The sequence below is a fragment of the Mesocricetus auratus genome, unplaced genomic scaffold (genome assembly GCF_017639785.1).
Source record: "Mesocricetus auratus isolate SY011 unplaced genomic scaffold, BCM_Maur_2.0 Super-Scaffold_15014, whole genome shotgun sequence".
NCBI classification, from domain to species: Eukaryota; Metazoa; Chordata; class Mammalia; order Rodentia; family Cricetidae; genus Mesocricetus; species Mesocricetus auratus.
In genome coordinates, this window is record NW_024429186.1 from 47,303,596 (window position 1) to 47,316,095 (window position 12,500).

The window sequence follows — 12,500 nt, forward strand, 5'->3', positions numbered from 1 at the left end:
TTGAAAGTCTAATGACTGTAAACTTAGGATGTACTCGCTATCTTCCTTTTAAAATGCTTGCAAGTGTGTGACATGAGATGATCCATTGGGGATTACGTGCGGCTGCACTCTTGAATTAAAAGAGAGGATTACGCGGTTGCTGTATCCTTTGTCATCATAGCCTCCAAAAACATACAGCCTGCCATTGATGCAAGCCCCACAGCTTCCTGACATGGAGGTGGGGAGTTCTCCTTCCATCAGGTGCATTTCCCTGCAACAAAGACCACAGAGAATCTCTCAGCTTTCCAGATGGCAGAGGCTCCCTGGAAACTTCCTGAGGATTTTCCCCCTGGCCAGCTAGAAGTAAATGTAATTTAGCCAGGTGCCGTGGAACACACCTGTAATCCCAGTGCTGGGGAGACTGAGCCCAGAAGGTGAGAGTTTGGGGCCTGTCTGGGTTACAAAGTGAGACCCTATCTCCCCCCACAGAAAACAATGAATAAATAAACAAAAAAGTGCAAAGAGATCCATAATACTTTTCATCCTGCTGGGGGAGGGGGATAGTCACAAGAGTTTCCCTCGTGTCACAGCTGAGTGGCGGTGATGGCTTTGAAAGGAATGGGGAGGGACAAGGAATGGGGAAGGAAAGGGAGTAGGGACACAGTCAGAGAATGAATTAAAGGGAGAGGAGAAAGACACTGTCAAATATGCTCTTGAATTCCCTGTAGTCTATTAAAGCCTCTCTGAGTTACAAGACTCCTGACATTTTGCAATGTAAAATTACTTACCACAGTCCACTATCAATATCATAGGTCCAAATTTCATCATTTGGCAAGTAGACCTCATTGTCTTCAATAGACTAAAAATAAAGAATACACAAAATTACTATTTTCAACATGTTTTTCAATTATACAGTAACAAATAGTTCTTTGGGATGAGAAAGGCTGAAATAAATATTTAGAATAGTCGGGCGATGGTGGTGCACGCCTTTAATCTCAGCACTCCAGAGGCAGAGGCAGGCAGATCTCTGTGAGTTCAAGGCCAGGCAGGTCTAAAGTGAGTTACAGAACAGCCAAGGCTACACAAAGAAAGTCTGTCTCAAAAAACAACAGCAACAATAATGTTCAGAATAAAATGAGAAATATACGAGTCTCAAGAAAAAGGCTCAGGGTAGCTAAACTTTCTCTCAGAAAAAGCTCTGAAAGGCACAGCAGAGCATCGCAGTCACACATTATAGAAGACTGTGCCTCAGGTGAAGAGAGTTAGGGAAAGAAGGTTTTTTTTTTTTTGAAGATATAACTAGACACACTGCCCCAGATACCTTAACCCACTGAACAACGTTTTGAGGGTGTTGTGGGATATTTGCACACTGTGTGAAGATGTATTGCTGTGATTGGTGTAATAAAGAATTGAATGGCCAATAGCTAAGCAGGAAGAGGTTAGGTGGGACTTCAGAGGACAGAGGGGACTCTGGGAAAAGGAAAGGCAGAGTCACCAGCCAGACACAGAGGAAGCAGAATGGGCAGCACAGAGATGCCAGAGAGACATTGAAGAGGTTGGACCTATGGTACAAAGTCGAGGTAACCAAGCCATGTAGATGGCACATTAATAAAAGCAAGTTAATTTAACTAAAAAATTATAAAAAATTAATGTAAGTTATAAGACAAGCCTAAGCTAATGACGAAGCTTTCACAATGAATAATGTCTCCATGTTGTTATTTACAGGCTGGCGGTCCCCATGACAAAGTACTGCTCCACCAGTGCCTACTGTGTCCTCGGTGTCACTGTGTCCAGGGGCTGTTTTGCTCATGAATCCCAGTCCTGGAGACATGGGAAACTTTTGTGACTATTTTCCCAGCAGGTTGAAAAGCTCTTATCTAGGATCTCTTAAACACCTTAAAACATTATTTGTTTTTGTTCATTTGTTTGAGAGAAGGCTTCACTTTGTCAAACAGGCCTGCAACTGACCACCAACACCACGAGGCAGAGGTCACATCTACTTGTTATAGTTCATTTTCCAGAGCTTTGGAAAGTGTCCTCATATGTAAAAGGCAAATGGAATTCATGCTGGATAGCTAAGCAGATTAATTCCAGAAAAATTAACTGCACCTTCGCTTTAGCCCAGTAATTTAAAAAATCTATTTGACTAACACCTCACTGGGTGAAAACAAACTCCAACGTGAAATGACATTTTATTTTTTCTTTTCAAATTGTATTTTTAAAATTTTACTCATTTTTATTTCATGTGCATTGGTGTTTTTGCCTGCATATAGGACTGTATGAGGGTGTTGGATCCCCTGGAACTGCAGTTACAGACCGTTGTGAGCTGTTACACGGGTGCTGGGGATTGAACCTGGGTCCTCTGGAAAAACAGCCAGTGCTCTAAACCACTGAGCCATCTCCCTGGCCCAAAATTGTATTTATTTTTAAGTGTGTGCTTTTTTTTTTTTTCATGTATGTCTTTGCAACACATGACTGAGGAAATCAGGGGGTGTTGGATCTCTTGGGCCTGGGATCACAGAAGATTGTGAGCAACCTTGTGGGCACTGGGAAATGAACCCCAATGTTCCTAACCACAGAGCAACCTACACACACACACACACACACACACACACACACACACACACACACACACACACACACACGGAGATCAAAAGGCATGTGGGAGCTAGTTCTTTCTTTCCACAATGTGGGCCCCAGGGATCAACCTCAGAACCTCAGGTCATCAGGATTGGCAGTAAGTGCTCTTACCTGCTAAACCATCTCACTGCCCCATCACTTTATTATTATTATTATTAAATTTAAATTAAAATTAGAAATGAGGTTGCTTCACAAGTCAGTTCCAGGTCCCTCTCCATTTCCCTTCCCTCCTCCCATGCCCTCCCCATCATTTTTAATTCATATAACTATGCACTAAAAGAATGTATGTCAACCTTAAAAAAAAAAAAACAAAATCACAGCCCAACAGAAAAGTACACAGACAAGTGTTTTCACGAAAGGGAAAACACAAATAGACCATGGAGTTATGAAAACACACTAACACTTATCAGTAACCTTGACCAGCAAGCTGGTTGTGTGGGTAAAAGCACTTACCACACAAGCCTGGCAGCCTCCCTTCAGCACTCCAGACATGGAGGTAGAGACAGGAGGGCAGGCCCCACAGCTAGCCTGGAATCCTCAGCAGCAGGCAGCATGGCAGAAACAAAGGGATCCTACCTCAAAACCAAGGTGGAAGTGGAGAACCAATTCCAGAAAGTTGCCCTTTGACCTCCACGTCTGCACCACAGTACATGTCCCTACACTCATCACACACACACACACACACACACACACACACACACACACACACACACACACACATTAATCTGAGCAATGAAAACCAAAACTACAATGAAATACCATGTCACCCTCACTGTGTTGGCAGAAAAATTAAGGGCAGATGGTACCAAATGTTGTTGAGGATGTGGAAGGATGAGGAGGCTGGTGGAGATGCAAATTAATACAAATATTTTGTCAACACTCTGAAATCTCCAATTCAATTTGCCTGACAAGTGGCCCAACATCCTATTCTTTGGTCCATGCCCTAGAAAATGCACACATCCTGTGCATGTATAATAGACATGCTGTAAGAATGCTCGCTGCAGCATTGCTGATTATAGCAATAAAATCTACCAATAGAGGAATAGATTAGTAACAGTCAGTTTTCACAACACAGCACTGAACAGGATACACTTCAAATGAATGGATGGTGGCTTGAATGTGTTTGAGAAATAGCTGGTGATATGTAATGAAGTCTTAGCACAGGCACTGAAGAGCTGGAATGGATAAGTGAGAGGACTAATTGGGGGTGGGGTGCTATTGGTGATGGCGGCAAGCAGCTGGATCTCCAGGTGTAATACCAGCGGAGGCGGACCCCAGGTCAATCTTTGAGTTTGAGGTCAACCTGGTCTACAGAGAGTTCCAGGACAACCAGGACCAGAGAAACCCTGTCTTGAAAATCCAAAACAAACAAACAAACTAGAGGACTAGCCATACAAGTGTACTCTGCATGATTAGCAATGCAGACATAAGCAAGGGCTGGAGAGACAGCTCAGTGGTTAAGAGAACTTCCAGAGGACTTCGGTTCAGAACCCAGCGTGCAGGTAAGGCTCTTGAGTCTAACCTATCCCTTTCTAGTCTACATAATGAGTTCCAGGACAGCCAGGGCTGTGGAAAGACCCTGTCTCAAACTATTAAGTAGTTCATGGGTCATCAGGAAGACTGGAGACCCAGCATCTGGTCTTACAGAGAGCAAGCTCTGAGGCCACACCACGGAAAAGTCTTCAGACTGACAGTCAAATACTGAGATGCCTCTTATGCCAGGATCATGAACTTCTGAAATGGCAGTGCCAGTGCCAGCCTCCTCTACACTTGGTCCTGGATTTTTATGTTTTTACTCCTATTTTTTTCCCTACTTTTTATTGTTTTTCCTTTGACAGATTGGCCCAGATTGGCTTTCAACTCCTTATGTAGCCAAAGGTGACCTGAATGCCTGCTCCTTCCACCGCCCTCTCCTCAGTGCCGGGTTACAAGTGTGCACCACCGCCAGGTTTGCAATCCCGCCCAGATTTCATGTGCACAGGCAAGGCCTCCACCTCCTGAGCCCCTCCGCTTCTTTGAAACTTGCTCATCAACTGCTCTTGGTTTTTGTAGAACCTGAGTCTATCACACACGTTACAAATATTTCCTCATTTGGCGTTAGGTTTCTCACTTTGTGGTACTTCTTAAAAGGCCATTAAAAAAAAGTTTGATCTGCTCATTTTTTCTTTATATATTTTTCCAACTCAGATTTTCCTTTCTCAAGCCAAGATTTTAAAATAGTCCTTTCTCTTCCCCACAGAGACGTTTGGTTTTCCTATGTTTAATTGTTAGTCCTAAGACTCTGATATAATTTTCCCCCAACTATCTTAGAAGCACTTATTGTATAATTGGTTGTCCAGATTCAAAATGCTACTTTTAAAAACAAAAATAGTTCCATGCCTGGCTGTTTCTGCCACCTCTCTCCTAGCCTGTGGTGCCATCTATTAGATCAGAACCACTGATGACTTCAGAGCCGTGACATACTTTAGTGTCTGCTACTAAAGCCCTCTTCCCTTCACTGTCCTCAAACATTTCCTGAACCCATCTTCCACACATAACAGGCTAGATTGCCATATTTACAGATCAAGTTTTCAGAGAAAAATTCATCCTAATCAATCCTGTTAGAGAAGCAGAACCGTCTGAGCGAGGTCCTGGGAGGAACGCGTACCACCTACAAACACAAAACGATTCTTCCTTCAAGCCCTGGAAAACTGCTCACATCTCATGTCCCGCCAGCTGCCTGGCAACTGGGATGGATGTCCGTCCGTAAACTGGGCAAGGCACAGAGGACAGAGAACTAGTTTCAGATACACTGCTCTTTAAAACTGGCTCAAGCAAGAAGTACTTCAGACAACTGTCTGAGTCTCCAAGACACAGGTCTGGCAACTTCCACACGAGCACTCTCTGCGCTAATGAGGGAAGGGGAGTATAAAACAGACAATGCCAACTGCATCCCTGACTGCCCACGGTTGGGATCCCTCCAGCTTCCAGAACCTTTCGGCCATCTCCTGCCCAAAAGGCCGCTCTGCAACATGTGTTGGAAGGATCCTGCATTTTCTGGAGACAGGGCGTGTTGTCTTTTTCCCGGCCTATTTTTTCCCCCTACACCACTTACACCTGATACGCCACTGGACTGCTGCTGATCCCTGGGACTTAAAAGTGAATAGACCCAGGGCGTAAATCTGTGTTGTGTCTTTCAGGGTTGTGTTTGTAGTGCCTCTGCCCTTTGGAATACTCTTTAGCTGCCACCCTGGAGAAATGGACTCTCACGGAATACAACGTTCAAGGGTAAAATAAGATTTTAAGACATTCAGACATTTCCCTGATGGCCCCAAGGGATTCTGCAATGATTTGCTTCATTTATGGAGTTAAAATGAACCCATACAAAGATGAGATGAGAAGATTACTATTATTTTTGAGAAAGGTCTCATGTAGTCCAGGCTATCCCTTAACTCACAATGTAACCCAGAAGGCCCTCCAGCTCCTGCTTCTCCTGCTTCTGGCTCCCAACTTAGGGCATTACAGGCATGCCGCTACACAACCTGGCTGGTGAGATTATTATTTTGATTTTTTCCATTTAAACTTAACCATCATCAGCACAACCGATATGAACGCAGAAGAAAAAGTTTAGTAAGTCTGTATCTCCTAGCGGTATAGCTTAAAAACAAAACAAACAAAACTTTATGTGCATGCAGCCATCATTATGTATATGTATTATGTGCATACAGCCATTATTATGTATCATGTGTAAACTAGTTTTTCACAAGAAACAAAGTCAAAATCAGGCTAGGAGACGACCACTAATAGTCCCAACTTGGGGGGTGGAAGCTGAAGGATCAGAAGTTCAAGGTACTGTTTCAAAACAAAACAAACAAAAAACAGACAAATCCACAAAAAAAAAAACCCTCTAAAAACAATTGGGAGAGCAAGTTGTAGTCACTTATGCCTGTAAGTTTGAACACTTGAGAGGCAAAAAACAGGAAGCTAGTTTTGAATCTGTGACCAACCTGGGCTACACAAAAATTCCAGGCCAGCCTGTGTGAGTTGCAGTGTGAGATCCTGTCTCAATTAATTAATTAGTAAAACAAAGCTCCAGGAAGCAGTGCCTGGTGTCACATGACCATCAAAGGGTCAATGCCTTTCTTTCTAAAAATGGAGACTTGGGGCTGAAGAGATGGTCCAGAGCACCGGCTGCTCTCGCACAGGACCTGGATTTGATTCCCAGCACCCACATAGTGGCTCATAGCAGTCTGTAATGACAGTTCCAGGGATTATGACCTACATGGGCTGCAAGCATACACAAGACGCAGACATACATACAGGCAAAACGCTCGTGGACATAAATCTAAAAATATTAAAATAAAATGAAATGGAGACTTGTTTACTATACAGGGTCACTTTAGAGATCAGATTGTAATCTATAATCCTATTGATTTAAGACTGAGACATCTAGGGACATGCCAGATATACTGGGTACTCAAAACCTAATTCTGATTTTTCTGATATTGGGATAAATTAGGAATAAACACACAAAACAACAAAAACCCACTTGGACCTGAGAATTCTTAGCACACACAGTATGCACTTTATTTCGTTGTGATTCACTCGTGTTACAGGTCTGTCATATAAAGGTATAGAGGAGTAGGAAGATGCATCTTCTATTTACAGTAGGGCTTCCGCGGGGCTTATTTTCTAATCTGTGAGCGAAAGGGGTTGACGTGTGTATACCTGAATGACTTTTCCGACTCGATAATCCTTGCTATCACCCTATGATCATAGAAACAAAACAAACAACACATTCCAACCGCCATGGTAATACGAATTTTCAACCACAAAACTCCGTGGCGTGGGGTTGCGAATACGAATCTATTTGGAGACATAATCAGCAAAGAAATGCCACTAAACAGAGCTGACACATTAAACTGCTTGGTGACTTCGGTATTTTGAATCGCACCGTGGCAATAGACACAGAGGACAACACGGCACGGCGTCCTGGGGTTCTCTCCAGTCCTGCGCCCCGGAGGCTGGGGGAGTCACGCACCCTGGGGCCCCGGTTGGGTGGCTTTGGGAGCCGGAGCGACCCCGGGCGGCCCGTGGCGAGTGGAGTGCGCAGCGCAGGCGAGCCGCCTGGAAGCCGGCGGGGGTGCCGCGTCGCCGGCTGTCATCCCCCAGCCGCCGCTCCCGCGCCGCCCCGGCGCGCCCGCCCCTTCCCCTTACCACGTAGCCCCCCCACACGTAGAGGAAGTGTCCGTCCACCACGGCGCAGTGGCCGCTGCGCTCCTCGGCCACGCAGAACGCCTGCGAGTCCGCCATCCGCCCTCCGCGGCCCAGCCAGCTCGGCGCCGGCTCGCACGCACGAACGGAACGCGACGAGGGTCCAGATTGGCGGAGGCGGAACCGAGAAACCTGCGCGTCTGCGCGGCCGCCGCCCGGTTCTGGGGGCCTGGCTGCTCCCCGGAATACGTGCGCTCCTTAGATACGCTCCGCGCCTCTCCCCGAGCCTCCCTGCAGCCTTTGTCCGGACTGCTTAAGTCTTTAGTCATCTGGAAACTCTTCCTTCACTTCCTTCTCGTGACGTTCTTTTTTTTTTATTTTAAATTATTTTTATGTGTCTGTCTGTGTATCTTGTACATCGTGGAACTGGAGTTATGGTTATGAGCCTCCATGTGGGTGCTGGGAATCAAACTTGGGTCCTCCCAAGCCCTGTCTCCAGCTTCGTGATGTTCATTTGTGAAGCGAGCGTTCTTCTTTTCCTGCACATGGGTCACGTACTGGGTTTGTGAGCCTCACCTGGGCCAGCTTATTGACATCCGTATCTTCCCAGCCTTTTCATGGTTCAGGCAGTGCTCCGCCAATCCTCCTGCCTCAGCCTCCATAGTGCGCGCACCACCATGTCTGGCTTTTTTTTGGGGGGGGGGGCGGGTTTGGAAGTCTTATCTGAGGTTTTTGCTTTTGTAGTGTCTGGGTGCTAAAGGTTTTCTTTTTCCTTCACTTGTACTTACTTCCATGCTAATCACAGTGGAAGGCATTGGCGCCCGAGGCACTGAGTGATAATTTCTATTGTTTCTTCGTGTGTGTGTGTGTGTGTGTGTGTGTGTGTGTGTGTGTGTGTGTGTGTGTGTGTGTGTACACAGGCACAATTCCCTTCAAGCCAGAAGGAAGCATTACTGTCTGCACAGCTCTGTATCTTGCTTTTCCCACTTGTATAAACTTTTCCTGGGAAGAGGAGCAAACCTCTATTCAACAGATCAAAGAAACAACTCCATTCGAATCTTGGTTGATGAACCAATGAGTTTAATTACAGTTTCAAGAGCACGGGCTATACCACTGAGTAAAATGTCTCTGCCTAGCAACTGTTAACTGCCTACAGAAGCTGGGGGATGGGAGCTTGAGAACTCTTCCTGGCAACTGTTAACTGCCTATAAATCCACTGATGTCAGGGAACCCCTCCCCCACAGCATAATCACAGTGCTCCTATCTTTCTACAACATTCCACCTCTTACCACCTTTTGGCCTCCCTCCAGGATAACCCCTGAGACCTGGATAGGTTGTATAGATGTCCCATTGGGGCTGGGCTTTCAAAAGCACTTGGGCCAGTTGAGTCTGTGCTGTAACTATTCCTGTAAGGAAGCAGAAACTTCATTGACCAAAGATGACAGCTGCACTAATGGATGAGCATAAACACACATGTTTAGAAGGCAATTAGACAGGTACATACATTTCATTTAGCAAAGGAGCAGAGGCAGCTTCCCATCAAGTCTGTGGTTTCCCCAGCCATGGGCGTCTGACCACGTTTACAGAACCAGGCCCCAGTCACTTCTTGTCGATCCAGGAATCCAATCAGAAAAAAATCCAATCAGCCATAATAGTTCCATGAGTGGGCATATATGTCAGGACTGACATGTTGATACCCTGTAGCCTTCAGGATTCCCCAGCCAAGTGTGATCAAGGTTACAATTTTCCCCTAAGCAGCCTGCGTAGTGCCTTCCAGAATTATGAAATCTGGCCGGGAGGGAAGATGGGCCAGTTCAATCCCATATTGATTTCTCCATATCCTTCCACCAAGGCATGTGGCATGTGGTGTCTTTAACAGTAGAGAATTGCCATCTGTATTAGGCTCTCTAAAGTGACAGAAATTGTAGAATGAATCTGTATAAAGACAGGGGATTTATTAAAATGACTGAAGACTATCCAACAATGGCTAACTATGAACCAAAAGTCCAAGAATCCAGTAGGTGCTCAGTCCACAAGGCTGGGTGTCTCAGCTGGTCTTTATTACATGATGGAATTCTAAAGAAGTGGGTGCTAATGCTAGTCAAGGAATGGATTTGCTAGCAAGAAAAAGACAAACAGGCAAAAAAACAAAAGTTTCCTTCTCCCATGTCCGTATATACAGACTTTCAGTAGAAGGTATGGCCCATGTTAAAGGTGTGTCTTCTCACCTCAAGACTCAGGATTAAAGGTCCTCCCGACTCAAAATCCTTATTAGAAGTGGATTCAACCAAGTCTGGTGGTGGTGGTGGTGCATGCCTGTAATCCCAGCACTGTGGAGGCAGAGGCAGGTGGATCTGAGTAAAAGGCCAGCCTGGTCTACAGAGTGAGTTCCAGGACAGCCAGGGTTACTCTGCAGAAAAAAAAAAAATCCTCAGCTACTCAGGTATGTCCTCCATTTTCAGATTTTAGTTAATTCCAGATGTAGTCCAGTAGACAACCAAGAATAGCCATCATAATCCACCCCTTGCCAACCTGACACACAATCATATTACATCATAATTAATTTCCAAATGAAAACAATAACCAGGTGATAACTCCTAAACATAATATAACTATTCCACATACAATTACAATCACATTATCTATTTAACTAGGCCATAATTATGCCTAACATGTATAGCTATCCCTTAGATAACCAAAAATGCATTACAAATTTAGAATAGGTGGCAATGTCCCTTGAGAAACATTCTTTTAGTGTCTTAAACTTAAGTATCATAACCATTGATATCCTCTTTTTTTTTTTTTTTTTTTTTTTGGTTTTTTGAGACAGGGTTTCTCTGTGGCTTTGGAGGCTGTCCTGGAACTCGATTGATAGTCCAGGCTGGTCTCGAACTCACAGAGATCCGCCTGCCTCTGCCTCCCGAGTGCTGGGATTAAAGGCGTGCGCCACCAATGCCCAGCTCATTGATATCCTCTTAATTGATATTACATCACATAATAAAGACATTCAAAGCAAACACAAACATCTGTACAAATGCATTCTTATCAAAATACAACAGAAACATTCACGTTAAGTATAATCTTTGTTTCTGTAACTGGTCACATGACCTTAACTGGTATTTATAACTACCTTCCTCTACTACCCATTCTGTATTTCCTCCACCCTTGGCAAACACCTCAGTAGGTCTTGGCTCTTTTCCTGGAGGAGTGACCCATACCTTCATTCCTGATGGGTCTGTGTCCTCTGTCATCCTGCCTGGATTAGGCTGTTATCGCTCCTATTGACTTTGACCACAGGGTGTAGTAGCACCATGAGACACCTTAAAGGACCTTCTGTACTCCATATATAATATTTCTTACCCCCATTGTGGAGAGGCAATCCAGTTTCCCCATGGCAATCTGGATCAATCACCCCTCCTGACACTGTTATTCCTTATTTAGGCTGTTGGTTTAAAGGCATCCGAAGCTCAAAGTGACCAGGGTGGAGTCTGAGTTTCCAGTTCAATGGAATGTTTGTTGTGACTCCTGCCAGGAGTGCTCACTCTGCTGGAACCAAAACCTTTAAGGCATCTAAACTTAAGGTTTACAGGAACAGGAAGTAAAGTTTTTCTAGTGGCTCACTAGGAGTGGAAATATTCTGCTTTCCACCCCTTGATTCCTGGACCCGTGGGTCCTAGCTATGGGAGAAACATTACCATATATTGGACGCTGATTCAAGGCATACACTATAACGATATTCGATACTATATAGGGAAAACAATATATTTATTTACCAGAGAGAGAGAGAGAGAGAGAGAGAGAGAGTCGCACAGACCAGGAGTTAGAAGCATAGCTGGCTTCCAGGAGAAAAGGGAAGCCCCTTTACCTTTCACTTCCTTTTATCTCTACCTTGACCATGCCCTGTTGGGCGGATAGCTTTGTAGGGTTCACTCCTACAATTCCCCTTTTAGTCTAAATAGAAGAGTTAAATTTGATACAAACTCAAACATATACAACATATATACGTAGAGGATGATAATTAAGTTATAATCTACTTATCCTAAACTAAACATATCCATTCCACCTAAATTCTAAACTTATCTGAAAGGGATGCCTAAGTCTGAACACCTCCTTCCAATCCCAACCCTAAAATAATTGCAAAGTAACACTAACAGGTGCAAACTATCCTCTAATGTCAATAGTAGGGAGATGGGACATGGAATTCTCAAATTTACTTCTTGCTGAAGTGGGACAATGACAATGTCATGGGGACCTGTGGGAAGAAACTGTTAGTGTAACAAGAGTCTTAAGTAGGTCAGTTAGTCTCTGTTTTGCAGGAGAGGCTTGACTGAAGTTCCGGATTAGATTTTTGATTTTGATTGAAGCTCTTGTCTGAAGCTCTGATCAGATTGTAGAAGATGCACTGTATCAGTTCCTTGGCCTGACGGTGTGTCAAGTGATGCAGTTCCAAGCTGATTTCAGGATGGTGCCTGTCAGGTGGGGTCGATGATGTGGGGCAGTTTAGATGTATCCAGTCGAATCAGGCCGAGTCGGGGAAGTGAATCCACATTCTCTTTCTGAAGCAGCTGAAGATCGCTGTCAAGAAATCCCTTTGTCTCTGGAAAACTGAAATATTAATGTTAGCACAGAAATTCTTAACTTTTATGTGTATGAATACTGGGAAAGGCAACCCTAAGGAAGATAATTCA

General features: G+C 44.5%; 1 protein-coding gene across 3 annotated transcripts in view; it reads right to left on the bottom strand.

Annotated features, from left to right (window-relative positions):
• The window catches only part of Klhdc1 (kelch domain containing 1), a 32,625-nt gene extending 24,636 nt beyond the window's left edge, over positions 1-7,989 (bottom strand). The window contains exons 1-3 of one of the 3 annotated variants that reach the window (XM_040743006.1): positions 7,816-7,989; positions 768-838; positions 133-250 (exon numbers count right to left, since the gene is read on the bottom strand). In XM_040743006.1, coding sequence (XP_040598940.1) covers positions 133-250; positions 768-838; positions 7,816-7,911 — 285 coding nt within the window. In that variant the 5' untranslated portion in view covers positions 7,912-7,989. The remainder of the gene's footprint in view (positions 1-132; positions 251-767; positions 839-7,815) is intronic. The other 2 variants (XM_040743005.1, XM_040743004.1) reach the window with 2 other exon arrangements.
• Between the last annotated feature and the right edge of the window lie 4,511 nt (positions 7,990-12,500).